At 36.8% G+C, this 16,555-nt stretch overlaps 1 protein-coding gene across 2 annotated transcripts in view; it reads right to left on the reverse strand.

Moving 5' to 3' along the window:
• Positions 1-226: 226 nt before the first annotated feature.
• Positions 227-16,555, reverse strand: part of LOC149847838 (KH domain-containing protein HEN4-like) — a 32,121-nt gene continuing 15,792 nt past the window's right edge. Inside the window, exons 2-7 of one of the 2 annotated variants that reach the window (XM_090003871.1) lie at positions 15,157-15,624; positions 14,787-15,062; positions 14,108-14,413; positions 2,083-2,165; positions 740-851; positions 227-599 (exon numbers count right to left, since the gene is read on the reverse strand). In XM_090003871.1, coding sequence (XP_089859997.1) covers positions 441-599; positions 740-851; positions 2,083-2,165; positions 14,108-14,413; positions 14,787-15,062; positions 15,157-15,624 — 1,404 coding nt within the window. In that variant the 3' untranslated portion in view covers positions 227-440. Of the gene's footprint in view, positions 600-739; positions 852-2,082; positions 2,169-14,107; positions 14,414-14,786; positions 15,063-15,156; positions 15,625-16,555 lie in introns of both variants that reach the window. The other variant, XM_090003792.1, reaches the window with a different exon arrangement.

The following is a 16,555-nucleotide window of genomic DNA, read 5'->3' on the forward strand; positions in this document are numbered from 1 at the left end:
TGGCTAGCCTCCGGTTGGTAAAACCCTTAGGTCCCCCTGACCACCGGGCATACACCTTGCTGCAAGGGACACCACCCGTGGGTTTCGAACATCCCATCAACTTGGTGACATTCACAAGTCGCCCCTATCAGATGAGCAGGGCCCTTGTGGGCTTTGAATAGAAACAGTTAGTTTATATGTTTTTTCAATTTATTGCTACTGCAAAGCAGCCGCCCTCTGCCATTGATTTTAGATATCAGAGGTGAAGATCCATTTGGATTAATACAGTATCATTGGAAAACCCGTCTGGAAATTTAAATTTTCAATTCGCAAACTGTAATATTTATCTAAATTGTCATAGTATACAAAAACAAAAAGGGAAAAATTTTCTCGGCATACAGAGCCTACGACATTGCGAGTGCGGCACCATGCCACACTAATCAACGCTTCAACTCGCAGCATCATAATTTCCGAAGATCTGCCCTTGCTGGTCCACTAAGAATGAAAGCCTGAAGAAGGTTCTGTGCTGCTTGTGTTTGACCTGGAGTTCCAGATATGACGACAGTGCCTGCTGTGGCGCCGGGAAGGGGGTCATGTGCTGTGACTTTTGCGCCAGAAATCTGATTATGGTGAATAATCAATCAACTGTCAACCCATAAAGCATAGAATCCAAACAAGAAATCCCTCTATAATCTGTGCATCTTCATGATGCATATTCTCTTTCCTAATGCATCAGAAAATTTATGAAAAGTAAACTCACTTGTCTGATAATGCTCAGATTACTCCCATTCTCTCCATGAACAGACCCAAAAACATGCTCTGGAACTTGGATCTCTATTGTCGTGTTAGTTACAACTGCAGATTTGCTTCCGCTGCATACAGCAAAGTACTGTAAGTGTCCTGAGAACTGTGTGAGAGGACCAACTGTATTTAAATTAACCAGCAGTACATTCTGAAAGTATGCAGAATACTTTAGTTCACAGAAATATTCTCAAGATAAACAAATACAATGATCCATATTAACAGGCTCACTTAATACACAAAAGTTGACAGCTTTCCACTTAGCAATCAAATGGAAAAAAAAAAAACTCATGAAGTGAAACAAACAAGACTGCTCAACAAACTTGACAAGAAACCAGAGCAGTTTACTATTAAGTAGCATGTGCTGACATGCAAAATAGAGCTTGCCTAGGCCAGCAGAGACCCTTGGACGTTTCCTTTTTCACTTAAAGCATGTAATTTTCGAAGTCCTGGAAATGATTGGCTTGCTAGTTTCTTTAACAATTAAATCCCCACTCATTTACACAGAAAACCCACATTTTGAAGGCCTTACCAAAAACACATTTGGAACTAATGAATATGAAACTTTCATAATAAATTTTCTAAATCATTTAACAGTTGGTTTTTCCACTAGAACGACTTCATACTTGAACAAAAGATCAAACTTCGACTCCAAACCTGAGAATATACTAATCATGCACACGTTTTACATATCAAAGTACCACATTGTTATACATTTCTTGCTAGAAGAAAGTAACAAAATCCCCTGCTGCTGTTCAAAAAAATTGATGAAAATTTGCACATTTTCAACAGTTACCCAATTTAGAATTCAGTAATCATATTTTCTTTTCGAGTGAGCATTTCTTTGGATGATTTTATGCTATTGTTAGTTTGGAATTAAACATATTGTACTATCTACTTATTGCTACATCAGGATATTTACATACATTTGGATATCACTAGGCAAAAATGTTTGAATACTTTGAAACTGTAATTTTGTTGTTATTGACATGAAAAAGTAGAAACTTTATGGAAGCACGCAACACTGTATCTTGGGCATACACTATCATTGTTGACCACCATCCATCTCGACAGAGACAGTGTTTCTTAAGCCAGATCTTTCTTTGAAGACAGCAATATTTTGAACAGACCAATTTGCTAGTTTATTATTAATCAAAGTCATGTAGAACTATGAAACAAAAGGCAATTCGCTCACAAGTTATCAGAAGATCAAACTGATTATGAGTTTCTTGGCATTATAAATGAAGGTTGAATGTCATGCACGAGCTGGAAACATGAGAAATGGATGAACTGAATACAAACCTCCCAATTTCTATTCCACCTCTCACTGTAGGTAAACCTCTTCCAATATCTGCAATGCTCCTATTACTCCCAGCTGTTAACGCCTGCTATAGAAAAACTTTATACAATGTTTACAAGGGCCAGTACTGGAAAGTGACTACAAAAACTCAGGTGTATAACGGCTGCCAAATTCAAAGACAAACAGATAGAGCAAATTCAAAACTCTACAAGGCAGAAAATTGCTAAATTCAGAACTCAAGCAAGCACATACACATAAATAGGCGTCATGCACTAGATGGCCCATGCTTTTACAGATACCTAGGACTAACTGAAATCTGTCTGATATTGATTCACAAGATCAACATTACACATTATGAGAAGAGAACTGTTTCATTCCTGGAACAGCATTGTTTAAAGTGCTGATGCATTCAGGATAGACATTAGACTTTAAATTATATTACAAGCATCATTAGAATTGAAATGTAACAAAGGACACAGAGAGAGACAGGGCAAGGATATGAAGTACATTCAAGATTTCTGTAAAACGCCAGGATGTGAGCTTGCACACACACAACACCCACCCATGCAGGAACACCATACACACAATACATGCACCCACCCACACAAACATACACGCACACACACAACACCCACCCATGCAGGAACACCATACACACAATACATGCACCCACCCACACAAACATACACGCACACACACAACACCCACCCATGCAGGAACACCATACACACAATACATGCACCCACCCACACAAACATACACGCACACACAAACATTATGAATTACAGCAAGGTACATTATGCAACAAGATCCTCAAACCAAGGGTATACTTGTCATTCTACAACACCAAAAAACCCTATTTCAAAATCATGGAAACATCTTTTCTCAGAGCTCTTAAATGGGAGGATGGGACGATATATGTCATAAAACCAACTATTTACCAACTATGTAAATACCACCCCTCTCTCTCCATCAAAATAAAGGTTTATTAAAGAGTTCTTGGTTGCCAGGAATGGCCGCCGAAAACACCAACTCAGTAGTTCCAACCTGACCTACTCTTTTTCAAACTGACCAAGGCTTTCCAGTTTATGGCTGCTTCTCTATGGTATTAGTAGTTGGCAGGTGCGGCTCAAGAGATGTTGAGGCCCTAGGCATATTTCATTGGATGCCCATATTTCTCCATATTTTTTTTTCATTGGAGGCCCTCAGCATGCGGCACATGCATGTGCCATGTTTCATTGGAGGCCCTCAGCATGTGAAATATAGGCGATATATTTGTTTTTCATTTGAATCCCTAGGCGGTGGCCTCAAATATCAAAGAGGCCAGCCGGCCCTGGTAGTTGGTTCATTAAATTTGCTTCATTAATAGTCTTTTAATTCGACTTTGATCGTTACGTACTGGTGCCAAGGTCAAGTCATAGGAAAGTCAGCCTTGTTTTAATAGCTGATACAGTAACAATGAAAATGGCTATCTAAACTATCTAAACAAATGCCTGAACCCATAGTTGGCAAACCCCGAGAGTCGACTCGGGAATTGCCTGAGTCGACTCGGATCGGACCCCTAATGGGTCACCGATTCAGGTTACTGATGCTAATGCCGATTGTAATTTTTTTATCATGTATTTTATGATTTTAATGCACAATTCCTACATGAAGTTATGTCACCTTGGTACGGGTGCGGGTTTATATATATATATATATATATATATAAGGTTTGGGTCTGGATCATTTGTGGATCCATATTAAGGTCTATATGTAATTTTCGAAAAAAAAGAAGAGGGGAATGAAAATTTAAAAAACTATAGTTTTTGTATTTGTGTAATTTTTAAAAAAATGAGGGGAAATGAAAAGTTTTCATTTATGAAGGGTATTTTCCAGAACCCCCTGCCCCCAGCCTTTTTTCATTTATGTGGGGGCAGGGAGGGTTCTCGAAAATACCCCTATTTTTTTTCTTTTAAAAGAGAAAGATAAGGGGTATAATTGAGAACCTCTGCCCCACTCATTCCCCTTTTAATATGCTTTTATTTATGAGGGATGGGGAAAGGTTCCTCGTAACCACCTCTCTCTCTCTCTCTCTCTCTCTCTCTCTCTCTCTCTCTCTCTCTCTCTCCTGCCAAGGGTGGGAAGGGAGAGGGGTTTCACAGGAAAAACAAAAAAAAATGAGTGGGTTTTGGGTTGGGTCTTAGTTGGACCCGACCCGACCCGACCCACAGGCCCACATACCCGTGCCGCAACCGGTACCCGTACGCATGTCGGGCCGTGTTGACACGGGTACGTGGCCTTATCAGCCGTGTCCCAGTAACATAGATATAAAGTCACCTGTTATGAAGAATCTAATATTGTTCAATGAAAAAAGTTAATAATCAATTAATCATGTATAATTCTATGTTTTTGCAACTTGGCTGTTGACATATTATCTTGAAGTATAGTTATTTTCATGTCTTATTCATGTGCTTACACTATAAAATACAGAGTCCTGACTAGTCCGAGTTACCAGGTCAACCCACTGACTCATGAGTCAAGGATTGGGCGATCCGAGCCTGAGTCATGAGTTTTCCAATTATGCCTAAACCAAAATATGACAAGGTTAATAATCTAGTTTTTAACAAATAAAATAACCAAAAATAGGCAATGTTACACCTGATGCACAATTAACTATGTCTGGCAGAGCTTTGACTGTGTCATGTCGCGCCCGAGCAGAGGCATGTCCTATGTCCAATCACTTGTCGCAGCACGCCATGTAGGGTTATGCATAAATGCACATCCAACCACACACACACACAATCTACAGTAGTCCCTTGAAAGTTTGAAACCAATTTTAACAATGTTATCTTGTTAAATTATATATATATATATATATATATATATATATCTGTTTTATCTGTTGTGTAAACTGAAATACCCATTAGGGATATTTCAGTCATTTCTCATGTAATAGGTGTCAGTCCTCCAGGGAATGACTTGTTTTTTTGTTTCCTTATTCTTTTTGTTTTTCTTTTTTTTTATATTTTTTTTGTAATATAGCTGTTGGAATGGTCCAACTAACTGATGGATCAGTCCCAACGGCTATGAGCTGGTCCAACAGCTAGTTGGACCAGCCCCTTATATCTTGGAGTGCCTCCCTTGGATTTTTCAATTCTTGTTCTAAGTATTTGACCTTCAATAATAGTTATTTTTTAAATCTTGTTCTCTATCTTGACTCTTTGAAACTTGTATTTGCACTTTGTGCTTGTGTAGTGCTTTGATGTCTTGTGTTGTCCCTTAGTGGACTTGTATTTGTGCTTGTGCACTTGTATTTTTCACTTTTCGCTTGTTTTCTTACATGGTATCATAGCCTAAGGCTCTTGGGATTGTGCAAAGCTTCTTCAAAGTTTGTGATTGCTAAAGGATCATTACAAGCCGAGTTTGTCTCAAATCAAGATGGGCGAAAAAAAATCCATGATGGTGGTTGCATTCAAGCTAAACGACTCCAATTATTTGATGCGGGCCGGAGCCATGGAATATCATATCAAAGGCAAAAATTTATTGGGGTATGTGAGTGGTTCGATATGTGAACCACAACTCATACTCACCAAAAAGGTTGATGATCAAATCAAAGCTATTAACTAAGAAAAGGAGAAAGCAATCGACGAATACAATGATAAATTCGAAGATTGGGAAGCCAATCATGTCCAAATTCTTTTTTGGTTCCTAAATAGCATGGAACAAAAAATTGCAGCAAGCATAGTGAAATTCAAAAAGGCACATGAAGCTTGGATTTTCTTAAAGAACATGCTCGAGCAAAAAGATTGGGCACGACAATATTTTCTCCAAGAGAAAATTCAAACCACCAAAAAAGGAGATAAGAGCATGAGAGATTACTATGGTACTCTCTCACCTCTTTTGGATGAGTTATCGGTGCTTGAGCCTAAGAGGGGAAGCTCCTCTATTTAAATGAGGCAAAAGCAACTTGATAAAGAGCATTTGTTTACCTTTCTATACGGGCTGACTCGAATTTGAGCAAATTAGGTCCAACATTTGCATAGGACCACTGGAACCTCTCTTGATGATGCTCTTGGAGAGGTTTAGTGATCACATCGTAAGTTTGAGGAAAAGTATTAAATTATATGTATCTTTATATATATAGGAAAACTAGTTTGAACCGAGATTTTCATAGAGTTTTTTGCAAATCTAACCTTGCAGATGCATTCGGCGTGGTCCATTTGCTTGGAATCAACCATTGGATCATCATAATCGGATCAAGAATTGTGATTTTGTATGCTTGAATACTTACAAAAATTTTGAGTCGTTGATTTTCAAGACTTGAAAGATCCTTCTTATACATCATAATTGGATGATCTAAGAGTCATTTTTATAAAACCAAACATCTAGATTGCATCCGTATGGTAAAATTTTAGAAAAAAGTAAAAAAAACTATGAAAATCTCGATGCATAGCAGTTTACATATTTTGTTGGTTTACATATTCCAGTTATCCCATTTACATATATATATATATATATTCTCTTTTCTTTTCTTTTTCCTTTTTTTTAGTTCGTCTAGTTCATTTTGAACTAGACTCAAAACTAGTCGACACTTTGTTGTTAACTAGTTTAAAGAGTCGTTGGAGCTAGTCCAATGGCTACAAATAGAGTCGTTGGACCAGCTCTCTTTGAGTCCATTCAAGGCCTCTCTCTTCCTCTCTCTAATGTGTATAAATAAGGGTAACTCCTCTCTCTTTGTATCAATGTTTTTTAAGCATTTTCTGTGATTGAAATAAAGATTATTATTTTTTACGTTTGAGCCTTCTCATTTGTACCCTTTTGTGGGTTTTGATTAATGTGTCTTTAATAGAAACTTGTTGTGAGCATTTGTGCTTTTGTTGAAGGTCTCCATTTAATTACATGGTATCAGAGCTAGCAAACTCTTCGATCTTGGAAAGTTTCTACCTCGACTTCCGCGCCATTGAAGCAAAAAGTTCCCTTTTCCTTTTCGATGATTCAAGTATTCTTGTGTCAAAATAGTTGAAGAAAGAAGTGGTTCGTTGACTCTACTCAAAGATCGTGGAATTGTGATTGTACTCTTCTTTCTTCTCTTTCTCATTCTTCTTTCTCTGCTTTCTTTTCTCTCTCATCTATTTTCTCTCTCTCACCCTTGTAAGAATGGATGACAACAATAAAGTCACCATCATGCCCATTAAACTAAATGATATCAATTATATAAAGTGGGATTCAATTATAAAGCATCACATTTGGGGAAAGGAGTTGTTGGGGTTAGTATGTGGTTTCGATTCGGAACCAAAACTAATCCTCACAAAAATAGAAAATGAGAAAAAGGTACCTCTCACGGAAGGAGGGAAAATTAATGTATTAGCTACATATAAGAAAAAATGGAAAGAATGGAAGATAGGGTATGCCAAGATCATGTCTTGGCTAATTAATAGTGTAGATATAAAGAAATGTTCTAGTCTTGCAAAGTTTGGGCATGCCAATAAAGCTTGAGAATATCATAAAAATATGTATTCTCTTAAAGATATTGCACATGTGTGCAATCTACAAGACAAAGTGTGAACTATGACCCAAAGACACAAAAGTATTAGAGAATACTATAATGAGTTGTCTGAACTTTGGGAAGAGTTGGCTCTTCTTGAGCTAAAGTGGCATTGTTTCGAAGATATCGAGCTTCGTAAAAAACAACTTGATATGAAACACTTTTACTAATTTGTGAATGGTTTGAGGTCGGAATTTGAAACCACCAAATCGGCCCTTCTACGTAGAGGAAACATTCTCTCTATTGTTGACACTATTGAGGAATTAACTATGGAGGAGAATAGGCTAAAAAAACATACTTCAAAGAATGAAAATGATTTTGTTCTAGCCATGTCTAGAACGGGCAATTATAAAAGCACCTATAGGCCACCCCATTTCGGGAGACAAGGCAATGATTATGACAAAAAAAGAGTGATTTGTCACCATTGCCATGAACCAGGACATTATAGGCCTCAATGCCCCAAATTAAAAAGAAAAGACAAAAAGAAAGTAGCTTTGGTTAGCTCATCACAAGAATCAAAAGACCAAAGCAATCAAGATGCACCCATATCTATAGCGCAACTAACGAAAATACTTCAACATCTTCTCAAATGAGCATCTTCCTCAAATGAAGCCTCAACTGGAGCAGTTGTTTCATATTTTTCTGATCCCGATAAATCTACTTGGCTTCTTGACTCTGGTGCTTTTTTTCATATGACCCCAAATAGTAATATTTTGTCTAAATGTCATAATAACTCAAGTGTGTCAAATGTTTTAACAGTCGATGGTACATCTCTTGAAATAAAAGGAATAGAAAATTTCAAAAAATTTTAAAACTCCAAAAGATTATTTATCCCAAAAGGTAGATATATTCTGAAATTAAATTTAAATCTTTTATCTGTCTCTCAAATATCTAATTATAGATGTAACATCTCTTTCTCTTCTAATGGTTGTTGGGTATAGGATCGCCAATCAGGGAAGCTAAGGGGGAAGGCCATAGAGAAGGAGGTCTCTACTATATAGATTTTTTGGAATTACCCAAGAATATTTTTGGATATAGTGTTCAAAAATTAGACTTGGATTTGTGGCACAAAAGACTGTCATCCTCATATATCCAAAATCCAACTTTTCCAAGTTTAGAAAAATTTTGTAATTCTGAAAATTTTGCCTGTAAAGATTGTATTCTTAGTAAAATGAAGAGATTGTTGGGTCTATGCCGGCTTGCGCGTGTGCGCATCACGCGAGTGGTTGTTGCACCTATGCGGACCATGTGTGTTCTGCGAGTTGCTGACGCGTGCACACACGTAGTGTGTTGCGCCTAAGATGGCTTGCGCATCGCGCGAGTGTGTGATGCACCTATTGAGGCATGCGCACAACACTACATGTGTGTTGCGCAAGTTGCTGACATGTGCACACACACGTAGTGTGTGCATGCCTCAATAAGTGAGGCACACACGTTTTGTGTTGCGCCTATGCTGGTTTGCGCGTGTGCATGTGCTTCAATCCATAGAGTGGGTCGGACTGCGAGGTTATGAGCCAAGTTTCTCTGCACGCTGTGAGTTGGTGTAGTATCTTGCTCGTCTTCTTTAAAAAATATCTCCAATTGAAAAACTTGTTAAATTAATTTATGATTACGCTAGATTAAGAGTTTTTGGATGAAAATGTTTCATTTTCACTAATAAGAATGATAAACTCTCTCCCCATGTCATTCTTTGTGCCTTCATAGGTTATGTAGATAACCAAAAAGGCTATAGGCGTTTTGATATTCAAAATGGAAAATTGTATGTATCAAGAAATGTATCCTTCTTGAAAAAGAAAAGTTTTTTTTATTCTGAAAATGCTAAGGAAGTAACCGAGTATTCATTTCTTATAGATTTGACTTCAAAGTATGATAGTTGTGACTATGAATATGTCCTTGATGATGGTCAAGATTGTTAAAAAAAAAAAAAATATATATATATATATATATATATATATAATTACCTGATAGGGGTATTTTTTTCTTTTTACATAGTTGTTTATTGAAACAACTATTTATTAATTAGGTTGGTTTATCTTTTTTATTTTTGTATTTTTCCTTTTTAAATCCCCTTTTTGAACACGCATTGGAGGTCCCACATAGAGTCGTTGGGACCCCAACGATCACAAATATGACCGTTGGGGGCTCCCAACGTCTCTATGGGGAGCCCCCAATGGCTCTCCTTTTTGCCCTCTTGTTGTATAAATAGAGGTGATTCCCCCTTGTATTTCTTATGCCTTTCAAGGCTTCATCCAATAAATATTTCATTGTTTTTATGCTTGTATAGCTTTTTTAGGCTTTCATATTGTCCCTTTGTGGACTTCTTGTTTGAATGTCATAGTGCTTGTCCATTATTAGACTTTGTGAATGCTTGTGCATTCTTGGGTTACACTTCCGCCTATTTCCTTACATAGTATCAGAGATTGGTCTCTAGAAGAATAGCTTGTGTGTTGCTTCATCACGGTAGTCGCCTCAAAAAATGTGCCACTCAAAGTTTGGATTCAAAGAAAGAATTTACCTGGTATGTATCGCATACTTTTTAAAAGGTGTCTCTTGTATTATTTATCTCATGCATTGTGCATGAGAAAACACTTATTTTCTTGATTATTATTTTTATATATATGGATACTTTTGCTATTTTCTTTGGATTCTCTACTTTAAATATTTATGGTATGCATTTGAAAATGCATTTAAAATATAGTAGCATCTTGCTAAATATGTTAAAAATGAATAGTTCTTTAAAAAAATTATTAAATCTTGTGCGTAAGCATATCTCCATAAAATATTTGTTTTAATTATGCATATTGTCATATAAATTATATTTTACAAAAATATATGGTTTTGCTTTAAATCTTAAAGATTATGCTTTTCATATTACTAATTCCCTTATTATATGTATTTGGTTTTATCATAATAATTAACGGTAATCATTATGAATTTTATGATTTCCTTAAAATTTTAGAAAATTGTATGAAGTACACCTTATGTCATCATGTTTTCTTTAATATCGTGGATATCTTTGTATACTCATATGTTTGAGAATTTTTTTAAAATTGTCAAACTCACCTTCTCTTCTATGAGAAATGATTGATTGAAATAATTTCATGCATCTTGCATTGCATTATTAAAGTTTGCAAAATACCATTTCTTGATATTATGGGATTTTTTAAATTTGTCATCTTCCGCAAATTGGTTTTGACTTGCTTATATCATTCCCTTTGTCATATAGGATCTTTTAAATTCTTTAATGAATCTTTTGAAATTCTTTACTACTTGTTCCTTCCTTGTATGGAAAAATATTTATCGATAAAATTCATGCATTTTATTGATAATATATATGTGTGTGTATATTTGGTCCTCTATACTTAAAATCACTCTAGGATGGGTGAGTGAATTACGCTTTTAATTGATTATTGTGTCATTATGGTATGCATAAATTTAATTAACTCATCTTTGATAAAAGTTGTTATCTTTTCATTTGTTGTTTCATGTGCATGATTCACATAATTGCATGCATAAAGTTCATTAGCTCTTTCTAAAGATTTTGAGTTCTCTAAATAAAGATTCTATATTATTTTTATGCCATTGTGCATTTGTGATCCATTGAATGTGTTGTGCCTTTGTGCACACCTGTTCCAAGTGTTCTTCTTATGCCTTTGTGCACACTTCACACACTGAGAACTCAGTGTTCTTGTGCATATAGTCTCTTTGAAGACTTCCATACATTTGTACTCCTTTGTGAGTATTTCATTGTGCCTTTGTGCACTTAGCCTCTTTGTGATTCTTGTGGGTTAACCAAGTCATCTTTGGACTTGATTTTATTGAAGATATTTTCACATAAAAGTCATTTTTCGAACTTGATATTCTTTTAATCTTGAAGACATTTTCACATGGTGCATATTCAATGCTTCTTAAACATTTTTGTCATAAATAAAGATCTACTTGTTTTTATTGGGTTCTTCCATTTGTACACTTTTATGGGTTTTGTTTGAAGTGTCTCTAATAGACACTCGTTTGAGAGATTTGTACGTTTTTTTTTAAGATCACCATTTCATTTAAGATAACTTTTTTTGCATAATTGTTTATTTCTTCTTAATGAATCATATGTCCTTTAAATAATCAAATCTTCTTATGATCAATGTTATGGTTTCTTGAAAAAAAATAAGTTGATTATGATTCAATTTATCTTTGAGAGATGCTCCTCTTGTCTTTCTTAATATTTAATTATTAAAAAAGTTATTACTATTTTGTTTAAACCATTTTATTCTTGCTTTACAATATATTGTTGTTGAAAATTTTGCAACTCTTCGGCTAGAATATTTTTTCTTGTGTACTTGGAGTCTTCCTTTGGTTTGTTCTTTCTATGCAGGATCTTTAAGATGTGATACCTTCGATATATCATGGAGATATCCAATGAAGGTGCTTGGGGATGATCACCAATAAAGGCATTTTGAAGACTTATATTTGCAAAAAAAAATTGAGATGCGAGATTTCCCTTGAAGACTCTTGAAGACTTGGACTTCTTCCCAAGATTCGTTTTGTATTTCCAAACTTTCGAAATAACTTTCCCCGTCAAGTTTTAGGGGGAGTGTTAAATATATATATATATATGTAATTACTCGATAGGGGTATTTTTGTCTTTTTACATAGTTGTTTATTGAAACAATTATTTATTAATTAGGTTAGTTTATCTTTTTTATTTTTGTATTTTTCCTTTTTAAATCCCTTTTTTTAACACGCATTGAGGGTCCCACATAGACACCCAACGGTCACAATGTGACCGTTGGGGGCTCCCAACGTCTCTATGGGGAGCCCCCAATGGCTCTCCTTTTTGCCCTCTTGTTGTATAAATAGAGGTGATTCCCCCTTGTATTTCTTATGCCCTTCAAGGCTTCATCCAATAAATATTTCATTATTTTTATGTTTGTATAGCCTTATAGCCTTTTTAGGCTTTCATATTGTCCCTTTGTGGATTTCTTGTTTGAATGCCATAGTGTTTGTCCATTATTGGACTTTGTGAATGTTTGTGCATTCTTGGGTTACACTCCCGCCTATTTCCTTACAAAGATGTCATATATACAAAACAGAATGCAATTAATGAAGAGCAAACCCATAGGGACACCAATTGTTTGCAATACTCCAGGCATAAGGATTTCAACCTTCCACATGCACTAGAAAAATATTCGGAAGTACAAACCAGAGGGTCATCTAGAGTCTCTAATTTCCACTGCGAGTGTGTCTCTGTGTGTGTACTGTGTCAAGCAATCCTAATCTAAAGCTCAAAGCAGCAAAGAGTGTCTACGTGACACAGGATGAATGGATCCTCATCTTATAAACTGCATAGAGAAATGTTTACTTTTATTTTTTATTAAGGCAACGGGCCAAACTGACCCAAACCAAGTATATTTATACTTGGTCCACTGAGCTATCTAGGGTGACTTGAACCGTTAATAAGAGGGCCCAGTTTTGTCCCAGTTCTTAATGGACCCTGGTCCTAGAGACAGCTCATCACCCATGCATTCAGCCAAGTAAAAAGGATAACTGATCTGGGTTGAACCAAATTACAGTCCAAATTATTTTTGCAAAGAAAATATCATTCATTCATGTTCATATTTCTGTTACTGCGGATCATGGCTCGTCAGGCTGCCCAACTCAGTGCCTACCCCTATTTTTTGATATATTGAAGAAAATGCCACAAGTCACAAGATAACTACATTTATTTTGCAGCCAAGGTTGCTACTTCTCTTTTTCTAGCCCCCCCTGTTTCATGATTTCTCTTAAGATGATCACCTTTCTTGCCTAGAGAACCCTCAGCAAGAGATATTTTCCCTCACTTGTAGTGGTATGTAGCCATCAACTAAAATTTTGTAAGACTATAAACTTTAGTGCCTATGGCAGCAGATACTTTCCATCATCTTTTGGATAACAGTTTTTAGACATAGATGGTGATCTGGTGTTTTACATTGCTGTTTGCTGTACAAGAATTTGCCCAGCACACTAGACTAGTGCCTGGCTTATGGAATAATAAATTTTTCAAGTCTAAATGAACAAGAGTCTGCATTGCCTAGATTTTAGAAGAGCTTACAGAGGCTAGGAGCATTTATCCTTTTTATCATCTTTTGAAGATTATTTCTCCCGGTGTTGGACATTTTGGTCTTCATACCAATAGAGATCAAAAATATTCTTACTAGGAAATATTTGTGCGAAGACAGCCAGCTGTACTGATTAAAACTTATTTTACGGGATTAAAAGACATTTTATCCTATAATTGAACAAAGGGGTCCGTGGATTATCATGTTCACATTACTTGTCCAATTGTGACATGACAAACTGCATATTAATGATATACAGTCCTTGTATTGTGTATGCCAATAAATTCATATAACTATCATGACAATGAGGTGATGTGATGAAAGGCTTATGAAATATTGTTCACAAGTCAATGTTCATGAATGTGTCTAAGAGAGGCAATGTCATTTATAAGAAAACAACAAAACTGTTACCTGTGATTCCCATAACTTTGGGGATGATGGGCGAACAAATCCATGTGAAAGTCCAGCTTTATCGCTGCCTGGCAAGGATAATCTGTCAACACTGAGAGTTAAAGAAGAAGGATTCTCAAAATTGTAAGACGAGTATGGTCCACGGGTGGTTGCTTCATGGGCTCCACTGTAAGAACCAAAATCTGATACAGATGAAGATAAGGACCCAGATCCTGAACCAGGTGTTCTGTTTGGGAACATGTTATCTCTAAGTCTAGATGTCACAAGAAGTAAAGCTTCCCTAACACTATGAAGGCTGCCGGTTATCTGCAAACACAAAAATCCATGCTTGTCAGTGAAAAAGTTGGCAGAAAGAAGACTTGCCCTTGCCATGGAAAATATTCATGATGGGAAAGATATTATGGAACAAAGAAAAATCAGTAACATCTGAAGCACCTACAACCCTTTCCGTGGTAGAGACCAATTTTCAATAGAGGATCCAGTCTTTGCACATTCCAACAGGATTAAACAAATGTTGTTTATAAAGGGATCCAAGTGTTAGACAGGAAAGAATGTTGTGCGTGATTTGCCAATACGTAGTTGTCACTAAAATTTTGCAATTCTTGGCTGTTGAAAAACAAATCACTTCATGGTGTCTCTCAATTCTAAAAATGCCACTTAACGGACACAAAGAACACACCTGTACTAATTCATCATTTTCTGAAGCACATTTTGGGACCTGATCCTGTCTGAAAATCCGGATAGCTGCTCCCGTTGCTTTCCTCATCTCTGCAATGATTGTGCCTCCTTTACCAAGCAAGCACCCAATTCGGTCTGACGCTACTAGAACCCGAGCAGAAACAGATTCACCCTTTTCTGGACCTTGCACTAAACCATTCTCCATCCCTGCTTCTATAGATCTAGAATAAACACGAGCAACAGCATTTTGTGCACGAGAGAATCGCGATTCTGGATACTATATAATAGGAAAATAAAAATGAAAAAACATAGACAGTTGCAAAACAGATAAGGAAAAGCAATGGTTCCAAATTATGAACTGCATCACAAACCTCCATTGCAGAAATGGTGATGACACGGTCCTCAGAGTCTGGATTACGCAAAGCAACACTTATAGAGGCCCCAGTCTCATTCTCCAATGCTTTGACAATAGCTCCCCCTTTGCCAATTATGCCACCAACCATATTATCAGAACAAACCAATCTAAACGCAACCTCTTGTTGACTGCTTCTCTGACCCAGGGATGAAATACCATCAGCTCCTTCTAATATGGATGGATGACCTCTTGGAAGATGATCACCAGCAGTGCCAGAAGATGGAACAGAAGCAGGTGCAGCCTTCATGAGCAAAGAACTCTTTCTAGAGAATGGCTCACCTCGCATGTCTGGAAAGCTACCACGAGGAAGTGACCCAAGAGGTCTATTTGCAACCATTTGAAGTTTATCTGATGGTGGATTGTCTTGAAGGCAGCGTGACACAGCTAGAAGAGCTTTCTTTACTGCTGAAGCATCTCCTACAATCTGCCAAAAATGATATCCAGAAAGAGCTTAGCACAATAAACCTTTAAATGGTTATTTGCATGGGTATGTTTATGTATATGTTGACTAAGGGTTTGGTAATTACTGAATTCTAGCATCCTGAACAATGTAAATAACACTGCTTATGTTGATTCTACATAAGTAATGCTGCTAAGGCACCAAGCTTGTTTGAATTTCTTCATTTTAACCAACCATTTTTACCCTTCTACGAGGTCACAGCTTAAATGGTTTAAGCAAAAAAAATTAATAAGCATTTAATAAACATGAATAGCCTTACTGTCATTGTAGTAAAAAAATATGGAGCAAGACAAGCAGCAGGGAAAAGAATTCAGGGATAGGTCATAAAAAAAGGCAACAGAAAAATGCCAAATACACAACACTACATATTTTGCAGTAAAAGAAAGGACAGGAGCTCCACCACGCAGATGTGCTCCCCCAATGCCTTGCCTTAACCTGCCTAATGTTGACAGAAACAGACTCTATCAGGTGGTGGTTCTGAGGAAGTGACCCCACATCAACTCTAAATTAAAGGTGAAAGGCCCATGCTGCTGCAATAGGACATGATCCCAAAACAAAATTTAGAGAAGACATGCTCAAAGAATGAAGATATGGACAAGGCTTTTCAACTATGTCACAGGGATTCGGCCAACCAGGTGCCGCACCCGCGTCGACGCGGGTGCGGTCAACACACCCAGGGTCATACATGTCCAACTTTTGGACTTAAAAAAAATCCCCCGATGAAATGGGCTTGAGGATTAGGGCAAAACAATTTTGCCCACTCTCTTTTGTCTCCCAATACTACTGAGCTGCGACACTCCGACGTCGACGACGCCTACCAGCTGCTACCGTCCGGTGAGCGCGACTTCCTCTCCATCTCCAAGGTAGTTTCTCTCCTTCAATCTCTCTCTCCACT

Source organism: Nuphar pumila, chromosome 1 (genome assembly GCF_984573655.1).
Source record: "Nuphar pumila chromosome 1, dmNupPumi1.hap1.1, whole genome shotgun sequence".
Taxonomy (NCBI): Eukaryota; Viridiplantae; Streptophyta; class Magnoliopsida; order Nymphaeales; family Nymphaeaceae; genus Nuphar; species Nuphar pumila.